Genomic DNA, 25926 nt, shown 5'->3' with positions numbered 1-25926 from the left:
TTCTGATCCACATCTGTATTACTGTTTGCGTTTAAACACACATGCCCCCCTATCATACCAATAACAAACGTATGAGGGAGTTGTCCAGATGTCGGCCCTAATTTACTGCAGAATACATAAAATATAGTTAGTTATAGTTATTTCAGTATATGGAGAATATAGAAATGAAAGGGAGTGGGCTTTACCTGCACTTCAGCATGATTATACAATACATCGCCTATCATACCAGTAACAAACGTATGCAGTCTGAGGGAGTTGTCCAGATGTCGGCCCTACATTACTACAGAATACATAAAATATGGGCTTGCCTTGTCAAGCAAGGACACAATGCACATAAGAAGCAATGCAGTTTAACACACACACACACACACACACACACACACACACACGTGTGTGTGATAAACTGCATTGCTTCTTATGTGCATTGTGTCCTTGCTTGACAAGGCAAGCCCATATTTTATGTATTCTGTAGTAATGTAGGGCCGACATCTGGACAACTCCCTCAGACTGCATACGTTTGTTACTGGTATGATAGGCGATGTATTGTATAATCATGCTGAAGTGCAGGTAAAGCCCACTCCCTTTCATTTCTATATTCTCCATATACTGAAATAACTAAGACCAGAGCTGCATATTAATATTTTTTTTATAAAATGGTTACAATAAAACAAGCTGCTGAAAGATAATAAAAGGACTTATATACTGGAGCATTAGCTTGATCTTTTGCTGATTACACTATATAGAAAAATAATCTGGCCTATTGGAATATACAGGCGGATGTTTAGTGGAAGTGTATTTTATATGCAGTTTTCTTTCATGCAGCAGGGGCCATTGGAGTACTTTACAATGGGTATAGAGGTGTGGTTAGTGGGAGCTGTGCACTTCTAAATTTGTAAGTGTCCCTCTACAAACCAATATCCCCAGTTACGAAAATGTGCCCATGGGAGCTGGTCATGCTGGACCTGGCTCCAGCTTTTCATAAAAAAAAAAAATGTATCTACCTTTTTATATACAGCACCTTTTACCCACGCAATTCAAGAGGGTTCAGCCAGGTATCAAGCTCCCCTGAATACTCAAGACTACTTGGTCAGCCCGTGCCCAGACTCTATGGGTACCTGCAACCCCTCACTAAGGGGGCTGTCATACCCACACTGAAGATGGAGAGACATATACTGTCTGTATGCACACTGAGGGTTATTCTAGTTCACTCGTAAAGGCACAAACACTCTCTAATGGACAAAACCATGTGCACTGCAGGTGGGGCTGATCTGATGTGCAGAGAGAGTTAGATTTGGTGTGGTGTGATACACGCCGCAGTGTCGAAGAGCGACATGGATTTTTCAAGGTTTTTTTGCCCTGAATGTCGACCTAGTGGACATAGACACCATATCGGTGCACCACATGGCTCACTGCACTCGCTATGCTTGGCACACTATTTTCCTTCCACGCTCTAGTGGATGGTAAGGAATGAAATACCGCCTGTCATCGATAAACATGAAAACCCCATTCAACCTTTTGACAGCCGACCCTACCAATGCTTGTCAACCTTTTGACCCTGTTGATCTTAGGCATGTTGGCCTTTTGGTCTGTGTTGACATAAGGCCTGTCGACCACCAGTGACCGTATACCCTGTGTTGTGTGTGTGTGTGTGTGTGTGTGTGTGTCGGTGCATGGACACATTTTTGGGCAGGTCCTCCGCTAAGGCTTCTTAGAAGCTATTTACCTATTCATGATGCGTTACTAAATGTACGCAAAACCCTGATGGCAACCTGTGAGGTCCGGGGAACCATCATCTACTCTGCCATGGGCTACGCTCCTGGTGTGGGCAATGGTGAGCTTTTTTTTTATTATTGTGCTTTACAATTGGAAACCGTGATACAAAAAACTGGGTATTTACAGAAAGTTCAAGGTAGGAGGGACCTGCTTACAATCTCTAGATTGTATTGGCCAAGGTCTGTAGATCGTAACCTGCACGGAGGGTAATAATGTCGATGAGCGCTCCTCCCAAGTCTTCCTTAGCGGATTCGTCAGAACCAAGTGACCGGTTCTGACTGTCTAGATTTGGAACCAGGTCCATCAGACGTCCCTACTCCTAGCTGTCTGGCAGGTTTTGCCTTTGCAGAAGAATTCCACCCAAAAATTACACTGCCAGTACCAAGTTCATTGTTAAAGGATTCTTTGGACGTACACTGGAATCCACGCCCAAGTTAATTTTATATGGCAGCAGGTGTACATAGGCACCCTTCAATCATGATGGTTTGGATCACCAGGGCCATGGTCAAGCAGATCATTTCAAGGCAATACCACCAAAGACATCAGGCAGATCTCTTCTAGGATTCTTGCGAACACCTTGGCAGCCCTTTGGCTGAGACCTTGGGTGGGTGGCTACCGAATCGCACTGGGCTGCTCAAGCTCTTCCATTTACTGGTGGCATCTTATACGACCCAGAGTTGGCTAGCTCAGGCCACTGTCAGACGATCGTCCCTCTTTAATCTTTGCCTCAGTACTTTCAAGCCCGTGGCAGAGAAGGTTTTGTGCACACCGGAAGTGGCAGAGGACGCACACGCCCACATGTTACAGTACGCCACCAAGCCACCTCCAGAAGCTGGTGGAAGGACTGTCTCCCATCACAACTGGGAGCTCAGCAAGTTGGTGCCCGCTTGCTGCATTTCCATCACTAATAGGACCACAGGCCCTTGTGGAACGCATACCATCTTGTTCCCATATTGGAACTTCACTAAGCTTACCTTCGCAAATTGGTCAGGATCACTTACAATTAGTCACCCTGCCTTTTGGATTGTCCTCCGTTCTCAGTCTTCACCAAGGCACAATTGGTGGTGATTGTACTACTGAGAACACAATGGATCACCATATTTCCTTCCTTTGTAGGCCTTATCGGGGCACCTTCCAGTGCACTCATCCTTGATCATGCCTTCATATTGTAGCAGACGATTATTAGACATGGTTGGATAGAGAACTTTGCCACTCTCCTTTCCAGAACAAAGCAGTTTCTGGATCTCATTCTGGATGTAAACTTGAAGTCTTCCTTCCTGGAGACAAGGTCGTAGATGTTTGACATCCGTTCAAACAAGTTCTCACACTAACACTGGTGTCAAAACATCTGTGCATCCCTTGTTGGGGAAGATGGTAGCAGCTTTTCCAGTGCTACATCTGAGACCGTTTCACTCCAGTCAATTCCAACTGGACCTATTGGTTGGCTTTCCATTTTTTCCTCCATTGATTGGTATGTTTTTCTTTTCAGACCTGAGTGGCTCTCCTGTGGTGGACCCAATCCAGACATCCCCTCTAGAATTTATATTGTGGGATAGAATTCTCTTGCCTATAGGTGAGAGCCTGAGTGGTTGGGGCACCGGTAGTTCAGGTCCTTTGACATCATAGCCAAGTGTCATTCTCAGAAGGCCTACTGCTAATAGATTTGCTGGAACAGAGGTTTATCTTCAATGCTCTGCTAGCTGTGCATACAGGCTAAGGGATCATCCAGTCAGACTCCACTTTGACAATATGACGGTGGTCCTGAATATCAATGGGCATGGGGGCACAGGCAGCTGCCAAGCCATGAAAAATGTCTCCCTAATACTTCAGTAAACCCAACTTCAAAACCTCCTTCAATCCTTGTTTGATGGACCCATGGGGAGACTATCTTCTGAGGTCACCAGGACCTTCATCCAGGAGAGTGAGCTTTACACATGAACATTTTTTAAACCCTGGTGATTTCCTGGAGAAGACCTCAGGTAGATGTCAGCTCTGTGTCCCATTCCAGGGATCTAGCAGTTGCAGTGGATGCTCTTACGGTCCCTGAATGGTCCTGGATGGTGTAACACTTCCACTTCTCAGTTGTGTCCTCAAGTGGCTAAAGTGAGAATCGGTCACATCCAGTCTCATGGCTCCACATTGGCCTTGGAGCAGCTGGTTATCGGACGTGCACCACCTTCTGGCATATGACCTTTGGCATGCATGTGTCTCATTCCTCCATTTTCCATCTCCTCCCTGTCTATATTATACTAGGAATGATGGGTAGTAGAGAGGGTGGAGCCTTACAATTATGAATTTAGACGTGCACAGCTCCCACTAACTACACCTATACCCATTCTAAAGTACTCCAGTGCCCCTGCAGATTTAGAGAAAAAGATTTACCAAAATTCAGTTTTTATAATAACATTGAAATATAGGGAAAATTGAGACTCTTTCAAAGGGTATAGGTCACTAGGTCGACCACTGAAGGTTTGCACTCAAAAGGTCGACATGACTTTAGGTCAACATGGTAATTGATTGAACACAAGCATTAGGTCGACAGTCAAAAGGTCGACATGGGTTTTTCACGTTTGTTTTGAGCCAATGTGCCAACAGGCGGTATTTCATGCCTTACCCTCCACTAGGGCATGGAGGGAGAATATAATAGTGCCTGAAGATTGGCGAGCAGACGTGGTGCACAGATACGGCGTCCATGGCGACTGTGTGACATTTGAGAAAAATGTGTCGACCTTTTGACTGTCGACCAAAGGCCTGTTGACCTTCAGTGGTCAACCTAATGATAAATACGGGCTTCTACTGTAATAAATGTTGGACCGCTCAACGTTTGCACTACAGTTTAGATTGCATTTGTACACGTCCTTCTCAAATCTAAATTTCTACGCTCATTTTGATGTTTTGGATGTGGATTACAGTCGACAGTCATTAGATGACACCTGAAGACGTAGACATGCATTTTCAGTTTTTCTCTATCGATGTGTCATCATGGACCCCCAATGAGTGTTATGCCTAACCTCTCTTCACTCGCCATCCTTCGGGCATGCTTTACCACTTACTTGTAGTCCACAAGTATTTTAAAGTATAAAGTTATTTAAAAGAAAAATATTGTGAAACTCATGTTGATCTTTTGCCTGTCAACCGAACAACTGGAAGCATTACAATCTGCACACCTGCATTACACTATGGTTTTACCAGGGTGTGAATTAACTTGCTCTTTGGATTACCAACTCTGAATCGGGCCTAGTGATCTGTGTGTGTGTGTGTGTGTGTGTGTGTGTGTGTGTGTGTGTGTATATATTAGCCTTTGGCAGCTGTATTCAAAATTTAGTTGACAAACAATACTTGTCTTTGTATCCAGGCAGAAGTTCCACCGTAACCATGTAACCATATCCACGTTCATAATGTTAACATGGTTCAAACTGTCAACAGGCATCATGTCAACATCCTCAATGTATACATGTTCATAAGATCGACATCTGAACGAAGACTAGATGAAATGACTACAGTCAATACAAACTGTCATTACTAGGTGCCGGGAGGTTAGGCTACTTCTGGAGGTTAAGGTTAGTCTGTGGAGGGCTTGTGGCTAGGCACTTGGTGACCAGGTAGGGTTTAGGGCTAGTGGGAGAGACACCAGGGCATCGCTGCCAAAATGGTCCAAGACCAGGAATAAAATGCTGGTCTGGCCACTGCCATCGGAAAGTATGTAAGACACTGCTAGATCACCATTGACTATTTGTCAAAGCTGATGTTCACATGTTATCCACATAGACATGATCAATGTCCACATGTTCTTTGTTGACAGGTCAACAGTTTGTCCATGTCGACAAAACTTTCTACGGTACTTATGTAATATCTGGGCTCCCGTTTTTCTTATGAGACAGTGTCCCCTCGTGGGGCTCGCTGCGCTCGCCACGCTTCGGGCACGGTGGCTCGCTGCGCTCTCCACACTATATAAAATCAACTCCATGCGTATTTGGATAGTAGGGGTATGAAAAAATGGGGTGCATTTAACATGGGAGTCCAGATAATACATAAGTACCCTTTCTACCAATCGTTGCAAACCCATTTGGCTGAAGCAAAAATAAACAACCATTTTGGTGAAAATTACGGTTGTGTTTCCATCTTCAATTGTTGCTCCATTTAGACTATTTGCTGTGGTGGTGTCATGTCTTCATGCAGCCTTCTGTGGTACAAAAAGAAATATGTGCAGTCTGCTTAGGCTCCCTAAGAAGGACCTTAAATGGGATTAGCTGCTCTTCCTGACCAAACTCAAGCTTTTTAGGATCGAATAAAGCAGTTGGTTTTCCTATCAGAGCAAAAATTGAATTGATCTGATGGGCATCCGAAAAACATTTGAATATCCCCCTTTTAAGGGTTATGTAATTGGGTCTGTGTTTTCTAAAGCAGCGCAATCTAGCTGACAGAATTTCTGATGCAGTCTTATGTGACTGACTTGTTTTCCATGCGCAATGTTATTGAGTGATTTTTTTTTTTTTTTTTGTGCAAACTAGTTATGACTTGAAGGTTTATGTAAGAACTCCTTTGCCCCCCAAAAGTCTTACCCTGCCAGTAGCAGAACCTTTTTTTTTTTTGGACCTCTGATGTGTTATGTTGGAACTCTCGGAATTTCTGTGTACTTTCATACACACTGTGGATGATAAATGGTTCGGACCATGCACATCTGCAGCAATAAATATAGGCTGGGCATTCAATTCAATTCTTCAGGGGTTTTCAATGTTTCCCATTATTTCCGACTTTCGGAAATAATTGGATTTGATTATTTGGTACTTGTGTAGTTTCCCGGCGCCCGATATATTGATGCGAATTTTTTTTCTTTATTTTTTACGTGTGTATGTATATTATTAATTTCACACACACGTACACACATTGGATTCTAGTAGACCATGCCTAATACATAAAAGATAATGTAAGAGCACTGCAGGTGGTTTAATATAAATAAATCCTCTAATTACTACAATAACATTTTTATAAAAGGGGCATTACTCATGGTCTAGTAGAAACCAAAGGCAGATTTGTGGAAGGAGTTCTGCCTTTTAATTAGCTCCCAAATACTCATTATAAAGTCCCATCTGTAATAGTGAGTCTGTTACAAGTACCAAATAGTTCTCCTACTTCACACTGGCTCTGTGTATTTGACCAATGTTTTATACAAGGGTCAATTCAATTATTTTGTGGGAACTTAATGCCCAAGCACTATTCTTTTAAGCTTATTTCTGTTCACCCTCCCAACCTGCAACCAGAAATCCACATTAAGGGGGGGGGGGGGGGGGGGGGGGGGTGAATTTGTAGGAGGCAAGTTATGGCTGGGATGGTGAGTTCTGGCCCAGGATTAAATACTTAACTGCTGATTCTATGCACCTGTTGGAAATATCAACAGGGATTGAATACCCCCAAAGAAGATCAATCGCAATTTGACACCTGCATCATGTCTGGGATGTGCTGCCTAGTGGCTAATCCTGGAAATTGTCTATTGAATAAATTCCCACAAGCTAATTGAGTACCACACAAGATGGGTGCAAAAAGATAGTTTTAATTTTATCATTCACAAGCGCAATATACTGTTTCAAAAGTTTAAAATATTCTGTAAAAATTTTTTTACCATTTCTTTCCTAAATCACTTGATTATGCTATATATGCAATGTTGATATTCAGAAACCATAGCATATCTGTACATTTGGGGAAGCCTGTCTGGGGGGCGGGGGGAAACATACGTTAGGATTTGTTAACAAAATAGACTTCGTATAAGTGCAGAACGGAGAATTGTTGTTCTAATGGGGTGATGAAAGATCAACTAGGTTTGGAAACGTAGTTCCAGAAGTTACTCTTAAAGTTTGCTTACTTATGTTCTTGAGTTTTTGGTGGTTGTGGTGTTTTTTTTGCAGAACAGTAGCTACTTTGTTTTTTAATATCTATTTAATGCTTACATTTTGTAGATAATTTAATTTAAAGCTTGCAGAGTTGCATTCTTGACATTAGTTGATGGGACAGCATCTTACTTGTTCCATATTGTATTTTTGACCTTTTGTGTCTCCATTATTTGTCTGTCAGTGTCTTTATTTGTAATTTATTTTATCCTACAAAGAGAACTGCGAAACAGTCCCGTTTTGAAGTGGTGTTCTACAATATTGTACATTGAAACACCAGTATGTACATATAAGCCAAAAAAGTTGTCGTATGTTTGTATTCGTCAACCTTCTAAACTGACACTTTGTTCTTTCAGAGCCAAGAATCAATGCCAGTGAAGATATTACTCTAAAGAAAGACATTGGTCCCATTTTGTTGCAGTGCAATCTCACACAAAATGGTGGAAACCTTGGACCAGTTCAGAGCACCTATTGGACCAAGAATGGCGTGGAGATTGCAGACACTCAGAAGACTGAAACCAGCACTAGCACAGAGCTAAAGTAAGAGGGCAGTTGACCATGTGAACAACATTTTATTTACTTAAGCAGTTTGCATATGTTTACTTCTTTAAAGGGAAAAAAAAAGAATTGAGAGTGTAATAGTTAAGCGGACCAGAATAACTAACTAGTTTAAAGCACTGGCCTTACAGATGTATTGGCGGTACACGACAAGCATCTTTTTTATTATTTATTTTGCTGAAAATAAGTCCTAGAGTCAACACAATGTAGCTAGAACACAAGGAGATGGTGCTGAGTACTTTTATATGCAACTCTTGTATACCTGTGTGCCACGGCGTCTCAAAGTGCTACAATGTAGCAGCTGCCATGCCAGGTTTATTGGGTTATATACAGACTGAGTCAGACACCGATATATAAGGGTCACATATCATATTATTCAGCATTGTCTCCTGGTGCGTACTAGCCACATCGCATAGTATCGTGTAATGCGTACAAACTTGCATGGTGTAGGATGTCATGCTGCATTCAGTAACATGGCATGGAACGCATCTTCTTGTTGGCCTTTCAGCATGGAAAAAAGAAAATGGTGCAGCGCTGTGTTGAATAAAATATAAAGGAATTTCTCTGACATGCAGCAGGGGCCACTGGGAATCACATCAGGTTTTGGAGCTTGGTTAGCTGGGAGCTAGGCACTACTTAGTTTTAATACAGGGGAGACTAGCTCCTCCCCTCCAAGACCCATCATCCCCCAGTGAGAAAATTGTGCCGAGGGAGCTAGTCACAGTTCTCACTGCTCCAGCACTACTCTTAATTTTTCTCAAGAATTCTTCAGATTTTCTATACTAAACAGAATAGGATCCCTTCCCAGCTTATTAAAAAGCTAGGGTCCGGGTTTTCCTGCGCCCCTGGGTCACCCAGGCTGTCAGTCAGAGCCTCCTCAAAAGGTTTCTGCCGCGACATATCAGCGTTCCTGCCGACCTCCATCAAGAGGACCGCCAGGCGCTGCTCACAGACCTCAGCAAGGGTGAGTACAAAGCTTCCCCAGCACCCCACAGTGGGCTGCAGAAACGCCGTAGCGCTTACCCGGCAGACGCCGCCGCAAATAATTGGCGGGGCGGAAGGGGTTAATGGCGGCCGCGGCGTGGGGTCTGAAGCGCGCGGTGTAGGGCGCTAGTTACACCCCCACCTGTCCCTACCCTCTAGAACACAGCGCTGTCCTTGCAGGGCGCCGCCGCCATTTTGACTGGCGCGGCGGGGGTTAATGGCGGCCGCGAGGAGGAATTGAGCGCGCCTGAATACACAGGCGCAGCTAATCCACCAAGCGCCGGCAGCCTCAATCCTTCTCTGAAGCAAGGCACAGCAAGTGCTGCGGAAGGAGGGGGGGAAGGTGCGCGCTGAGGGGGGCATGGCGCTGCCCCGTTAAAGCACACACACACTACAGCTGCTCTCTCCCTCTTGTCTTGCAGGCAGACTGCAGTCACTGTAACCCCTTCAGGGCTATCTATAAAAGATTTGGCTGGCTAGAGGGACTTACTCCCTTCCAGGACCCGCTCCCCCAGGGGGATTTTGGTTACTGCCCTGGGGTTATTTCTGTCTTGTGTTGGGGTGCGTGTGTGTGTGTGAGGATAGTCTGTGTGTCTGTGTGTGCCTCACATTGACTGGCCCACGTGCAGACATGGCGAGCAGGTCCAAGGCTGCTCAGAAGTCTTTCACCTGCACGGTTTGTTCAAATAAGTTCTCCCAATACTCTGATGGGGGAACTTCAGTCTGTCAGACCTGTGCGGGCCCCTCGTCAGGGACCCAGAGTACCGAAACTCCAGCCCCCCAGTGGGCTGCAGCCTTAGTCGGCACTATGACTAAGTTGTCTGCGGAGTTGGCAGTATCCCGCAGGGCAGAGCCTGCATGGGCTACGGCGTTGTCCAGGTCCGTGGACTCCTTAGCGGGGGCCTTATCCAAGCCCCAGAGGCCGGGTCCCTTAGCTCAGAAACGCCCTTTTCAGATGATGCTCCAGGGAGACGACACAGACGAGGAGCCTGAGCCCTTTGAAGAAATGGAAGAGGGCGAGTGGGAGGAGGTACAGGATACCCCTCAGGAGGCGGAGCCAACTCCGGTTGGTATAGAGGCTCTTATTCTTGCAGTTAAGGAGGTTCTTCACTTGCCTGAGGATCCTCCTCCGGCTCCCCAGGAGTTGGATTTATTTGGAAATACACAGAGAGCCTCTGTGGTTTTTCCATGCCCAAACCAGGATCAGCTTCTTGAGGCCTGGAAGCGACCAGACAGGCGTTTTCAGGTACCAAAGAGGTTTCCTTCAATGTACCCCTTCGAACCGGCAGCCTTGAGCAAATGGGAAACTCCTCCACCGGTGGACACATCCGTGTCCAGGTTATCTAAGAAGACTACCCTGCCAGTCCCAGGGGCATGTTCGCTTAAGGATCCGTCAGATCGGAAGTTGGAGGCCACCTTAAAAGCTATGTATACGGCTGCTGGTGCCCAGCTTCGGCCGGCTATTGTGTCAGCCTGGGTAAATAGGGCAAATGCCAGGTGGGCGGAGCTGATCACGGAGGGACTCGACTCAGGGATGCCTGCAGAAGAGATTCGACAACTGGCGGAACATATAAAGGAGTCGGCGGGTTTCCTTGGAGATGCGGCTAAGGACATTTCCCTTATTTCATCACGCATCTCTGCGAACGCCATTGCAGCAAGACGGGCCTTGTGGCTGAGGTCTTGGCAGGCCGACGCAGAGTCTAAGAGAGCGGTCGAGGGCCTCCCCTTCACAGGTGATATTCTGTTTGGTCCAGAACTGGACAGGTGGATTTCACAGGCAACGGGGGGAAAATCTGCTTTTTTGCCAACAGCAGCACCGCCTCCGAGACGCCAGTATGTGGGACCCTCTTTTCAATCCTTTCGCCCGCAGCGTTCCTTTCGAGGCAGAGGAAGAGGCTTCCAATCCTCCAGAGGTACTAGAGCCAGATCACGACCACAGGCCGCCCCCCGGGTCCAGGAGCCAAAACAGCCCCCAAAGCCGGCAGCATGACGGTTTGCCAGCTTCAGTGGGAGACTGGTCAGTAGGAGCACGCCTCTCCTACTTCAGAACACAATGGTTCTCCCTAACGGAGGACCATTGGGTTCGCAAAATTATCTCGGAGGGCTATCGTATACAGTTCGACGCCCCTCCTCCCAACAGGTTCTTCACCACAGCACTGCCAGAATCCTCGGTCAAGAGAGAGGGAATTCTACTGGCTATCCAGACACTGTTGGACTCTCAGGTCATCTGTCCGGTTCCGGTATCACAGAGAGGGTTGGGGTATTACTCCAATCTCTTTGTGGTGCCCAAGCCGGATGGGTCTGTTCGACCCATCCTAAACCTCAAGGCCTTAAACCTTTTGGTCTCGCGCCAACCATTCAAGATGGAGTCAGTCCACTCTGTAATAGCTTCCTTGGAGCCAGGGGAATATATGATTTCCCTGGATATCAGGGATGCTTATCTGCATATCCCCATCTGCAGCCATCACCAGGTATTTCTGCGTTTCGCAGTGGGCAGAGACCATTTTCAATTCAGGGCTCTGCCTTTCGGATTATCGTCAGCCCCCAGAGTGTTCACCAAGACTCTGTCGGTTGCGATCGCAGCTCTTCGGAGCCAGGGGGTGACGATAATCCCTTATCTGGACGACCTTCTCGTCAAGGCCCCTTCAGTCCAGATGCTCGAGGATCATACCAGGAGGACCATTATGATGCTGACCAGTTTAGGCTGGGTCATGAACTACAAGAAGTCCTCGCTGACTCCTACTCAGAGGATTCGGTTCCTGGGCCTTTGGTTGGACACAGAGGCTCAGAGAGTCTTCCTACCGGAGGAAAAGATTTTGGCCATTCAGGAGTTAGCACGAAGGGTATTGCTACCTCAAAAAGTCAGTTTGCACCTTTGTGTACAATTACTGGGAAAGATGGTGTCGGCCTTTCCAGCTCTGAGCTGGGGGCGTTTTCACTCCAGAACTTTTCAGATGGACCTCCTCAAAAAGGGAGCAGGTTCTCATCTACTGCTTCACAGACAGATCCGGTTATCCCCCCATGCCCGTCTAGCCTTGACTTGGTGGCTCCAGCGAGATCACTTGAGCGAGGGCCGTCGGTTCGCGATTCACAATTGGACGGTAATGACGACGGACGCAAGTTTGAGCGGTTGGGGAGCGGTCCTCCTAGACCTCAGAATGCAAGGAAAATGGACCACCCAGGAACAGACCTTACCGATCAATGTATTGGAGTTAAGGGCTATTTACAATGCACTGGTCAGATCGGAGAATCTACTTCAGGGTCACGCGGTGAAAGTCCGCTCGGACAACGCAACAGCAGTAGCCTATGTGAACAGGCAAGGGGGAACGCGCAGCCGAATGGCCATGACAGAGGTCAGAAGAATCCTTCTTTGGGCAGAGCGTTGGAAGGTGGTTCTGATGGCGGTGTTCCTACCAGGAGTGGAGAACATAGAAGCAGATTTTCTCAGCCGCAAGAGTCTGCATCCAGGAGAATGGTCCCTACACCCGGAGGTGTTTCAAGAGCTCACCAGGAGGTGGGGCATTCCCGAGGTGGACCTGATGGCCTCGCGGGAAAATCATCAGCTACCAAGATATGTGGCTCGCACAAGAGACCCAAGAGCAATAGCAGTCGACGCTCTATCAACTCCGTGGGACTACAGGTTTGTCTACCTGTTCCCTCCGCTTCCTCTTCTAGCGCCAGTCTTAAAAAGGCTCAAGAGAGAGTCAGTCCAGGCGATTCTCATTGCGCCGTTTTGGCCTCGACGGTCATGGTTCTCGGACATCCAGAGGATGGCAGTAGACGACCCCGTCCGGTTGCCGCTACGCCAGGACCTTCTACAGCAGGGCCCATTCTGCCACCAAAAGTTGACTCAGCTACATTTGACGGCGTGGCTGTTGAGACCGCAGTATTGAGGGAGCGGGGCATACCTCGTTCGGTAATCCCCACCATGCTGAGGGCTCGCAGACCTTCGTCAGCGGCCCACTACCATCGGATTTGGCGATCATATGCGAGGTGGTGTGAGGAAAAGGGTTGGCCTTACCGGATTTTCAAGCTCTCACGCCTGTTGCTGTTCCTGCAACGAGGTCTAGAGGGAGGCCTTAAGTTAGGATCGCTGAAGGTACAGATCTCAGCGTTATCCATCCTTTTTCAAAGGAGGTTGGCACTCTTGCCTGAGATCCAGACTTTTTTGCAAGGGGTCCTCAGAGTGCAACCACCGTTTGCTCCACCTGTGCCTCCATGGGACTTAGACTTGGTCTTGTCGTTCCTACAGTCAGAAACATTTGAACCGCTTGAAAGGGTGGAACTTAAGTTCCTATGCTGGAAAACGGTCCTTCTGTTAGCTCTGGCCTCCGCGCGCAGAGTATCAGAGCTTAGTGCACTGTCCTGCAAAGCTCCATATCTCATTTTTCATGAGGACAGGGCGGAGTTACGCACGACGTCGGCATTCCTCCCAAAGGTAGTCTCATCATATCATATAAATCAACCTATAGTGGTACCGGCTTTTCAAGGGGACTCTTCTCAGCAGGAATCGTTAGATGTTGTGCGCGCCTTAAAGATCTATGTGTCCAGAACTCGTCGTATCCGTAAAACGGATAGTTTGTTCGTTCTCTATGACGCTTTTCGCTGGGGACGTCCGGCTTCAAAACAGACATTGGCGAGATGGATAAAATTCACAATCAGAGGTGCCTACTTAAAGGCGGGAAGAGTTCCACCTTCCTCCTTGACGGCACATTCTACTAGATCTGTAAGCACGTCTTGGGCTGCAAGACGAGGTGCTTCAGTTGCGCAGATTTGCAGGGCGGCCACTTGGTCGTCCGTAAATACGTTCGTGCGCTTTTACAAGTTCGACACCTTCGCTGACTCTGCAACAGAGTTCGGGCGTTTGGTCCTCCAGAATCCCCAGCGCTCTCCCACCCGGGGCCTGGTCTTTGGAACCTCCCCGATGTGATTCCCAGTGGCCCCTGCTGCATGTCAGAGAAAAGAGGATTTTGGTACTCACCGATAAATCCATTTCTCTGAGATCAGCAGGGGCCACTGGGCGCCCACCCAGCCTGCGTATTCTGGTCGTTGGGTCTGTACGTGGGTCCAGTTTACTCGTTTGCCTGGTTGTTGTGTTGTTTTTTGATTTAATATAACGTTGTTTGTTCCTATCTCCTCTAGTTTACCAATTTTCTCACTGGGGGATGATGGGTCTTGGAGGGGAGGAGCTAGTCTCCCCTGTATTAAAACTAAGTAGTGCCTAGCTCCCAGCTAACCAAGCTCCAAAACCCGATGTGATTCCCAGTGGCCCCTGCTGATCTCAGAGAAATGGATTTATCGGTGAGTACCAAAATCCTCTTTTTATTAAAAAATATAAGATAACAATTTTATGGCCAACATGGACAGACAAGACTTACAACATATATGAACTTGATTAGTCCATTCCCAACTCAACCAACTGGATTTTAGTAATTTGTTAGATGCATGCAGCAAATATATGTAAATATATATGAATACTCCTAATTGTTAGGGATCAAGAGTCAATACTTGATGTGCACATGCAAGTTTAGAATTAGAGTATACTCATGTTTGTCTCCAGTTCTGAGGCAGGGATGGGGCTTTCCTTAAGGCTTTTTGTAGATATCACGCTGTTGTCTCCGACCGTTGGTGCATATACCACTCCTGAGGAAGCCGCTGATACGTGCAACGAGGCGGAGAAACGCGTAGAGAGGTCAGAGGGGACACCATTTGGCGACAGACTCCCAGCGCTTGTTCTTGGATATGACCGGGTAAAAACATCTACACCAACGGTCGGAGACAACAGCGTGATATCTACAAAAAGCCTTAAGGAAAGCCAGTTGGTTGAGTTGGGAATGGACTTATCAAGTTCATATATGTTGTAAGTCTTGTCTGTCCATGTTGGCCATAAAATTGTTATCTTATATTTTTTAATAAAATTCCTTTATATTTTATTCAACACAGCGCTACACCATTTTCTTTTTTCCTTGCCTTGGTCCTTTAAGGGGTTTGGTAATTTCCCCTTTTGGCGCAGCTGCAGTGTAGAATAAGTTAATCAGCGCTCAATATCGATTGTTGCTTTTTTCTTGGCCTTACAGCATGGCTGACTGTAAGCTATTGCATGTGACTCCATGTGCGTTGGGGCATACACACTAAAAAACATATTGTTTTTCCGAAATTACCCCAAAATGGCAAATCGGGTTAAGTGTGTATGCACACTAAGACTACTCGCCCATTTCCAGCAAAAAGAAGCCCAACTTGCATTAGACAGCGTACTTGAGACCAATATATCCATTGCATGGTCTATTGTGGCTAGATGAATGTGGACAAATCTGTATCATATTATTTAATTCTTTATCAAATACTTATGTATGTTTTAGATCACTGTTTGATTATTTTAGAGCTGCAACCTAATGGAATAATTCTAGCACTTGGTATACAGACATCATAATTGGGGAAACTGCTTTAAACTGAATTTTGACAGAAGCATAATGACCTAAGTGAGACATGAAGCAGATGGTGGCTACTGGCAATCAGACAGGTGTACTACAGATGTAGTATCAGACTACACAGTAAATGGACAAAGCCTTAATGACACAATGTGTCTCTTCATTATATGCTAATTAAGATGCTGTAAAGTACGGACCAGTTTAAAAGGGAAAGCAAACTGATCAACACTAAATAAATCCTACTTTATTTGCCCACAGTAAAGATGGTAGAAGGCTGTGTGTGTGTTTTGCTGTGCTGGTCCCTTCATAATAGTATATTAGTGTCCATTATAGAACTCTGCACCTTTCAAAACCTGTGCAGTTCACCTTTCCTGCCTGGGGTGTTGCTCTCTGCTTTGGTGCTTCTTGACGAGTCTGGTATGTATCAGCACTGATATACAGACCAGAGAGTGACATCCCAGGTATGAAAAAAGGTATTGCACAGGTTTTGAAAAGTGCAGGGTGCTAGAATGAACACTATGAATGTGCTATTAACCACATACACTTGTTCCCACATTTACTTTCATACATGTACATCTTTATCCTTTTGCACTCCATGATTAACCCTTATTTGTATACTGCATTGCATATAAATGCTAGTGATTTTTATTTATTTATTATCCGTACAGAGAATAATGCGTTAATGTAAGGAAATGCTTCTATTTTCAGAGCTGCATGCAAAGTAGCTATAGTTGTGTAGAGCTGCAGCAGTCTAATCCCATTTGCTAATAGTTATATCCGTGCAACTAATGCCGGTGTTTATGCGAGTGTAAGTGAAAACATGTAAGACGCACATTGAGAATATGCCAATCACCTTTGGTTATCTGGTGAGCAGCACCATGTTAGGTACAGGAGATACGCGAGAAACGGGTTTCCTTCACTGTACACACTATTGCATGGAGCTCATAACACTACATTTTAGTCAACATGGATACATGTGATTGCATTTTCGCTGTCCAGTTCACACCCTAAGATGCCATGTTTCATTGAAGGACAGATCTGACCATAGTACGTCCCACATGTACAGATGCGTTAATTTGCATCTGCCGATTTGTTTTATGCACAACTAGTCATTTGCGTTCGTGACTAGAGATTTGTTCACATCATAAACTTCTAATGTTCAGCTAGAATAGGTGGTAAGTTACAACTGCTATCACCATTATACACTACTGATAGCAGATGAGTGGGGTATGAACCGTTAGGTCGACAAGATTTAGGTAGACAGTCATTATGTCGACCACTATTGGAAGACAAGCAGAATTTTGACACATTAAAAAGGCAGACATGCATTAAATCGAAGTGGACAAAATCTGCAAAAGGTCGACATGAGTTTTTCAGGGTTTTTTGGGGGGGGGGAGGGGGCTGTGTTGACATGACATGGACACCTTTTAAAAGTGTAATGCGTCCTCTCGCATGGCTCGCTGCACTCGGCCCACTATTATATTCCATGTCCACTGGGATGTTCAAGTATCAACAAATCTTTTTAATAAGAAGAAGGAAGTGAAACTCTTGCCAACCTTTTGCTGGTGTCCACCTTTTCCATGTGACCTGATGCATGTTAGCCCTTTTCATGTGTTGTCCTTTTCACTGTCAAATTAGACTGTCAACTTATCTACTGCCTACCGCTGAGTGTAGGCTCTCACCAACTGTTGCCTATTGTAAAACTCTGCCAGCAAGGACTAAAGGGCTTATCCAGGAAGCTTCATTAGCTCTTTCTGGCTGGTCTTTGATGAGGAATGAGGAGCCTCGCTACTCCTTCTTTGTTTTTTGTGTGAATTTGTACATGACGGTATGCAATTTGTTGATCCTTGCAATCGTAGACTAAAATAGTTTACTGTGAATACGATAATTGAATAGATGGAAAACCTATAGAAAAACATTTGGCATTCAGTGATTTAAAACAACAAAAAAACTGAAATCTAATCCAAACAATGAAAGTCAGGAGCCACCCTGAGAGAAGGAAAGACCAAGCCAATCTATTTGAAATATTTAATAGAATTTCTGTTGAACAATGACATAGGAGGAAGGATCGATTTTTCCTGGCAGCAGCTGAGAACTAAAGTAAGTTTTCTAGTCCATTAGACCCCAGCAGCAAAATATTGAACACAATCCATTCGGCTGACAGAAGTTATTCACCAGAAGTTCATTAACAAATTTCCACACCAGAACAAGAGGCTTTTAATTGGGAAACCTTCCTATAGGCATTAAGTGGTCTGTTCTTAGGGAGCCGCACGTTGGGCAGGAATGAGTTTTAGTGACTACCCCCTTCTATTGCTAATTGATCCTAGAAAATGTCTGCTTCCTGTAATATGCTTATGCCTAATACTTTCTTAACAACTATATGAATTGTTTTCCTGTTTGTCTTAATGGCATCTCTCTTGCTTTTAATATTTTTATCTATTTTTTGGTTATAGGATTCCAAAACCAAAAGCCGATGATTCTGGAGAATATTTGTGCGTATTTACTTTCTCCAGTTCTCCACCTGTTAATGCTACCATTGAGGTGAAAGGTAAATGGCACACAAATAGCTAGCTGTGTACTTTTATTTAATGTCAGGATAGATCTGTGTAGGGTAAAAATCATATAGTTGTTTTCCTACATATGCAAAATACATGAGTGACTCTTATCCATGAAACCCAAACTGTAACAATGACATAATATGCAGGGTTTAATAATTAGTGTAGGAAACGAATATATAATACTCTATTTTAAAAACAGAAATAATTGCTGTAAATTGTTATATACAACATTTACTGTGCAGTATTGGGATACTGAACTATTCAAATTAAACCTGAGCATGGAGAAGCTAAGAGGTCAGGTTACCCCACAGACCCATTTGGTAAAACAGTTGAGGGCAGAGCACCTAGCTGCCTTCATAACCACCCATTGCTTTGTTTTGCAGCTGTTCCAGAAATCACCGGACACAAAAAGAGTGAAAACAAGAATGAAGGACAAGAGGCACTTTTATATTGTAAATGTGTAGGATACCCTCACCCAGATTGGATATGGCATAAAGTGGTTGATAATGAACTAGTTGTAAGTATCGTAAGAAATTGTCAGTATTGTTAACTGACAAATCAAAACAGATCTATTATTGTGTTATTTACTCAGTGGAAGTTTAGACATGTGGGTATAGTAATTATAACTACAGGGTGCATTTAAAGAGTTTTAATTGGTTTTACATACATTTTCACACCATTTTAGATCCTTCACAGTGTAGTACATTACAGAGATCTATTGCTGTCCTTTGTATCCACTATCGCTACTATGTCTTTACACACAGGAGACACATGACATAAGGCTAGGATTAGATTAAACTACTATTTCATTAGGTGCAGGTCAGGGAGTAGACCACCTCCTACAAATCCACAGTCTGCGAAAAATAAAGTATACAAGGGGCATGTATGCATGCAGTAATGCAGTATTTGTACGCTGTATGTCTTGAGTCTGGGAACAATTGACTTGCAAAACATTTTTCCCTATCAGCAAATAAATTATTCTGAATGTCACTTTGTGATATTTAGCTTCCATTGTGAACCATTTTCTTTAAGTCGAACAGTGAAATAATGTAAAGACAAGTCAGTCTAACATCGGTATAGATAATTTGTCTTCTCCATACCTTTGCAAAATCTTAAAAAGGGATCAACACTTTTTTTCAAATCTATTGGCCCCTATATAAAAAATACAATCACACTGATCCCCACAGGTAACAAAAATAAAATACATTTCCCCTTTACATGAAAAGAAGAGACCAATAAATAACAGCTGGCTGTAAACTGTTTTGGGCATCTTGATCTGCGGGGCACACGCGAACAGCTCAAGGCACAACAGTGGGCCACGGCACAATGGTTGAAAAACACTGGTGTAGATTGTAGCATTTTGGGTGTTCTATCGTTTATCCAACAATCCATTCTGCAGCACCCTTAGGGGTTTATCCTATTAACCCCAAATGTTGCGGATGACTCACGAGTTGTAAATCATCATGACACGGGGCAGACTTTACGGCTCCATAGGGGTGCGAGTCATTTTCAGCCAATTCGGCCCTGCGAAGGGTTCGAGTTAGGGTTAATTTGGGTGCTGCTTTCAGCGTTTTCACCTGAACTGCAACCCCTTCGGGGTTAATAGGATCGACCCCTTAGTATCCTAGAGTCAATAGTATTGGTTTAGAGAAAATGTATCTGTATCCGCAAATTTGGCAAGTACCCAGTTTCCAAGTCTAATTATGAATAAAAAACTTGCATCATAGACTTAAAAAAAAAATATATATATTTTTTTTTTCATTATTCTATCTGGAATTTTGTGGCTTAAAATGCATTTTGTTTTTTGTTTTTCCTTTCACTCTGCAGGAACCGACTAATGAAAGCGGACGCATCTTCATCACTAACAAGGATAACTACACGGAGTTGAGAATCATAAACCTGGACATTGCCAAAGACCCTGGCGTTTATCAGTGCAATGCAACCAATTCTGTTGGTTTTATAAGTAGCAGTATCATCTTGCGTGTACGCAGTCACTTGGCTCCAGTATGGCCCTTCCTTGGGATTGTGGCAGAAATAGTCATCCTAGCGGTCATCATTATTGTGTATGAGAAGCGCAAAAGACCAGACGAGGTGCCAGATGGTAAGAATACGGGAAGGGCACAATGAGCTTTCTGTATGGTAGTTCTTTGCATCAAATGCTTACTTTCTATCGGTTATGAATTGAGTATAAAAGAAAAAAAAAAAAAGTCATTGGACAAGACTTGGGAAAAGTGTTAACTAAAAATGTGTGTATTTTATTTATTTAATCTTTCTTTATAAGGTGCTTACAGAAAGACCTTACAACTATAGATACAGTATTTTCTGTTATAATAAGTCTAAAACAGAGCACACACTAATATTTTTTTAACACTGCACAAGAACTATATAATCAACTAATTTATGGTGCATATAGTTTAATCTATAAACACTATGTGCAGTATTCAATGCTGGTGCGAGCTGCCGGCGAGGGGGTTAAACTGCGAGGATTGCAGAAAACCAGTGATCCTCGCAGTTTAACCCCCGCGCCGGCTGCTCGCACTATGCAACGTTCCGGGGGAATCCTCGCAGTCACAGAACTGCGAGGATTCCCCTAAACTGCGAGAGCCGCGGCTAGTGCAGCAAACTCGCTGTAATTAGCCTCGGCTCTCGCAGCTTTTGGAGGCACATTCGCAAATTCCCCCTCGCTCAAAAAACGGAGCGAGGGGGAATTTGCGAATGAGGGGGGGTCAGTTGAATACTGACAGGGTGAGCGGTGACTGCGAGCAAAAAGTCCTGCTCGCAGTCACCGCTCGCCCACGGCATTGAATATATGCCTATATGGGGGTATTCAATCCCTGCCAATATTTCCAACAGGTGCAAAAAATAGGCAGTTCGGTATTCAATTCTGACCAGAACTCTTCTTTGGAGACGAATGTGTTGTTGCAAATGGCCGTGTATTGTCTAATCCATGGCTGTTCCGTCATTCGTCAATCGGAACATTGAATACCGACTGTCAAGTTAACGTCAGAAGCTGGCAAAAAATGGACATGGTTCAGGCTCTTAGGAGCGTCTCGACATTCGGAATCTAAATTGAATGCCCCCCTATATTCACAAACAACTGGAGTGCACATAGTTGACAAAACTTCTGGTTGGCTGAATGTGCAGTCAAATCTGACTATCGTCAATGACCGCATGTTTGGCAGGGGTCGAGTAACCTCACTGAGTAATATAATCAATGATTTTCAGTTTTTGTGCCCTAAATCATTCCAGGAGTGCGGATGATATAGTTAGCATTATCATTCGCTAACAATATCAAATGATGTGTTTTACTCTGTTCCCCTCAGTTGGCCTGTTCACTAGTCCAGAACAATCCTTTCTCTCACTGAATCGAGAAGGATAAAGTGTTTAGAGATAATGTATAAAGTTACACAGGCACATCTGGGACCAGAATTTTTGTTTCAAAGCAGAAAAATGAGTACTCGAACTTACAATAAATGATCTGTTTTTGTGAATTAAAATTACAAGACTTTTCAGTAGTACTAGAAGACTGACAGAAGGCTGAAATGCCATTTTATCCTAGTTCTGTTTAATATAAAGACTCATTTGGACATTTTAGGTGAAGTTTATGGCATGACTGAAACATAATGAGGCAGAAAGTGCATCTTGCTTTATGTAATATGCAAATAGTTTAGTTGATATACATATGTTGTATTTATAAAGATGTTGAAGACAAACAGAACTTCTGAAAGTACTATGTGCTAAAATACATAGCATGAAAGGAATATCTGAGCAGATTGTTTCCATTGCTGTTTCATGGAGAAATACAAACACAACCTTTTTCCCAGACCTTATTCAATGTAAACAAACTCTGCAGCGAACACGTAAAAACTAAACAAACTAAATCTGCTTGTCAGAGCCTTTACTCCTGAGTGTAACTGCACCCAATAATATATTAGTTGTTTATCACAGATGTGTAGTTGGGATATGGTCACTAGGTCGACATGACGGAAAGTCGACAGGGTCATTGGGTTGATACAAGCATTAGGTCCACATAGGGGTTTTCACTGATTTTTCGAGCCGCTGTGCCAATAGGCAGTGTTTCATGCCCTACCATCCATTAGGGCGTGGTAGGAGAATAAAATTGTGTGCTGAGCATAGGGAGGCACGGTGCCTGAAGCATGGCAAGCGCAGCGGTGTTTAGTTTAAGTGTTCACGTCAACTGTGTCGAAATTTGGGACAAAAAAAGCGGAAAAACCCCATGTCGACCCAATGCTGGCGTCGACCTTTCTGCATGTCAACCTAATGCTTTTCGACCTAGTTGCTGTCTATCCTGTGAGCCATAGCCATGTAGTTTAGGAGGTTGTGCAGTTGTGATGCTCCAATATACAGTCAGAGGAATGTCCCAGCTCCAGAATAGCACTAGGTACTAGTCCATAGCTGCTGTAAGTACACTGTAGCATGTGGCCTGGGGAAAGGTAGCACATTTTATTTTCGGTTTCCTAACAAATTTGAGACTTATTTAGAAAAAAAACAAAAACCTAATTTAGGAACCTATAATAACATTTAAGGGGGTATTCAATGTGTAGGTCACGGCGGTCGAGCTTGCTCGACCACCGTGACCCTTTCCCGTTCTCAGTCAGCTCGACCGAGAATATGCAGGCGGGATTCATTGTACCGTCTGCAGTGGGGCGAGAACGGGGCGTGGCTGCGAGTTGCGGCTGCGAAGAGGCGAGCTGCAGCCCGCATCTCGTCACTTCTCGGCAGAACGAGGAAGACAGCATTGAATAGGGCCCGGCGGCCATCTTCCCCGTGGGGAGATGGTCGCTGGCGATTGAATACCCCCCTAAACCTAAATAGATTTTCTATTTTAACACCAAAAAATTGAAACACAAAAACCCTGCAGCCGTTTAACATACTATTGCTTGAACATATGATTTTTTTTTTCTTTTTTGCTTTTACCACCACCCCATAACTTATTTTCCTTCTACAAGACTAGTATGGACAGTATGAGTGCCCATGGCAGGTAGAGTAATAATTAGATATTCACTTTTTTTCTCGTTTAATTCTAACATTTCGCAGTATATGTACTCGTAAATATTTCTGCTTTTTAACTACAGTACTATTTAAAGTGGTAATTTTGGAAAGAAAAAATTCCATTTCAAAACATTTTTCTTTTTTTTTTATTCAAAATTAGCGCATTTGCAATACAATCACAAACTCACATTGCATTCGGTATGCACCCTGGGTGTGGTATAGGGTTCCGACAGTCGGGATCCGGACTGGCCGGACTCAGACAGACAGCATGGCAAGCGCAACAAAGCCCCTTGTGGGCTCGCTGCGGGCGAGGTGGCTCTCTAAGCTCGCCACCTATTCTATTCTCCCTCTATGGGGGTCGTGGACCCCCATTAGGGAGAATAGCCGTTGGCCATCGGGAACCCGTATGTCGGTGTTTTAACATCCCGACATCGGGTTAATGGCTGTCGGGACACCGTTCGGCACCCGTGCACCCTACAAGTATGTGAAAAGGTAGGGATCTTTATTTTAAGTTAAAAAAAACTTGTGACTTACTCCCCATTACCCACTGCCAAGCAAATGAGTAATTGGACCTTTTTGGAAGTTTTTAATTGGATCAAAAGTTGCATTTAATTTTTGGGGACTTTAAGAAACAAATTCTCAGATTACCGCTAAATTAATTTTTTCACTAGCCGTGCACCCAATATATAATTAAAGCATTTATTTAAACTAAAAGCCAATTGCTCTGGATTATTTTGTTTACTTTAAAATGGCTGCAATTTGGGGGGGTATTTTTTGTTACATTTAAATAAAGTTCATTAAACTTTTGCATTAAATTGTCACCTTTCTGGGGTCCAGGAAGGTGCTTCTCTCCCAGGTGCAAGTACCACAAATAGACCTTTCTAATTGGGTGTGAAAATGTCTGCGAGTTTCATGAAACAGACTAGCACCTAATTGGATTGGCCCCATAGTATCTAAGATAATGAAAAGTAATGCTGCATTCCATTTTTACCTGCAAGTTTGATGGAGTAGTATGATATCTCCTACAAAGCTAAGATTAAATGTGTATGACCTAAAACTATTCTGTATACTGGTCCTTAATACAGCTATATATGCTAAACTACAGATATTTGGAGCACCAATATTCAGTATAGTTGAGCTGGAATGCGACCTGCAATTATTGGACAGTAATTTATAATTTACCAAAGGTTTTTTTTTTTTGGTTGGGTTTTTTATAATTAACACTGTCACTCAAATTTCTCCCTCTTTCCTGGTATATCTGGTAAGTGCAAGCCCTATGTGCTTTGTTCTCTGAAGCTAGACTTCTCCATGGGGATGCTATAAATGTCATGTGTTTCTATGTACAGAGGTTTGTATGAAACAAGTCTGAGCCATGGTGCCATCTTGCTGTGGGCATGGAACACACTGTTGAAATTACATGCATGGTAATTCAACAACTTGGAGGAATGGAACAAGCCATCTATGCAGATTGCACTGAACTTTTCCACACACATTTAGAAATACTGGAATAGCACAGCATTTTATTATTTTGTGTCATACTGCCTGATAACGCATAGAGATGAGCATCATGTAAACGTTAATGGTAGCTCTAGTTAGTACAAATTGTTTGCATCTCTCAGTAATTCAGCAGTGCATTTCATACTCTCCAGCATGGCCTGAAGTTCTCTCTGGCTCAGCTTTTGCTCTTCTTTGTCAGATCTATTTACCCCTTGCATCTTGAATAGGTTTTAGTTGACCTGATCCAAGCTATCCTTAACATAAATAGATGCTTTGGTTTTGAAACCACTCTGCCGTTATGCCCTGCTTGAGCTGCCATGTTAGTTGGATGGAGCTGTGCTGGCTTTAAAGCGCTCCTTCGGCAAAATAGGCCCCTGCAAATCGATTTGTACATGACCTGCTAAATAATTCTACCTTTCTGGATTGTAATAATCAAAAGAGCTACAATAACCTGTCTGCAAGGTGACAACATATTTAAACAGCATTAACTTCGAGTCATAGTCCAACATTTAATATGGAACAAACAGCAGTTGACTTCATTTCTGCCCCAATTATTGTATAACCTATTGCATTGTACATGGAATTAACTGTTTTGGGTTTTTGTTTTCTGGAAAGATATGTAAATTATACCCAATTGTATATATGCTTATAATCGATTCAACATGGTGGACAATAGATTAAATCAATGCATTAAATATTGTACCATATTACGGTCAAAACAATACTGACTAACTAAAATTGGCCTTAATTATTTAAGAATGCAATTAGAGTAAATCTGAAATTTGTTCCCACATACTGTAGTGTTCTTGGTTTCCCATTTAACAAGAGTGGACAGGTATGGACTAGTAATTTTGCTGTTTAATTGTTAACCAGAGGCCTGAGCTCTTCAGTTTTCATACTTGTAGGTAGATACTGAATGTGTGCATGGGTATGTGTGTGTTGAGATTCTTCCTTTTTAAATGTAAGTTTCCAGCATGATGCACTGCAGTTCTTGCTGTCATTGATAGGCCAAGTTTTATTGGGAATTGAGTGTATCTTACTGGTCAGAATGGGCACTGCCTCTATAATCCTTACCTTCCTTTCACCATTGCTTCCTCTCCACTTCACATTTTTGCTTGCCTTCTTTCTCAGCAGCACAGATCGGACCGGGCACTCTGTTTCTTTTCTCCCAAAGAGTTTTCTTTTAATTATATTTTTCTTTGTTGGTTGGGGGGGGGTTGTATCCAGGGA

General features: G+C 43.7%; 1 protein-coding gene across 1 annotated transcript in view; it reads left to right on the top strand.

The window, feature by feature from the left end:
• NPTN (neuroplastin) overlaps positions 1-25926 on the top strand; it is a 65711-nt gene that overhangs the window by 27307 nt on the left and 12478 nt on the right. Inside the window, exons 3-6 of the mRNA XM_083183568.1 lie at positions 8015-8198; positions 18082-18176; positions 18570-18703; positions 20014-20287. Of these exons, the coding sequence (XP_083039694.1) occupies positions 8015-8198; positions 18082-18176; positions 18570-18703; positions 20014-20287 (687 nt within the window). The remainder of the gene's footprint in view (positions 1-8014; positions 8199-18081; positions 18177-18569; positions 18704-20013; positions 20288-25926) is intronic.

This window comes from Crinia signifera, chromosome 4, assembly GCF_055691185.1.
Source record: "Crinia signifera chromosome 4, ASM5569118v1, whole genome shotgun sequence".
Classification (NCBI taxonomy): Eukaryota; Metazoa; Chordata; class Amphibia; order Anura; family Myobatrachidae; genus Crinia; species Crinia signifera.
This window is presented reverse-complemented; position numbering and strand designations above follow the sequence as displayed.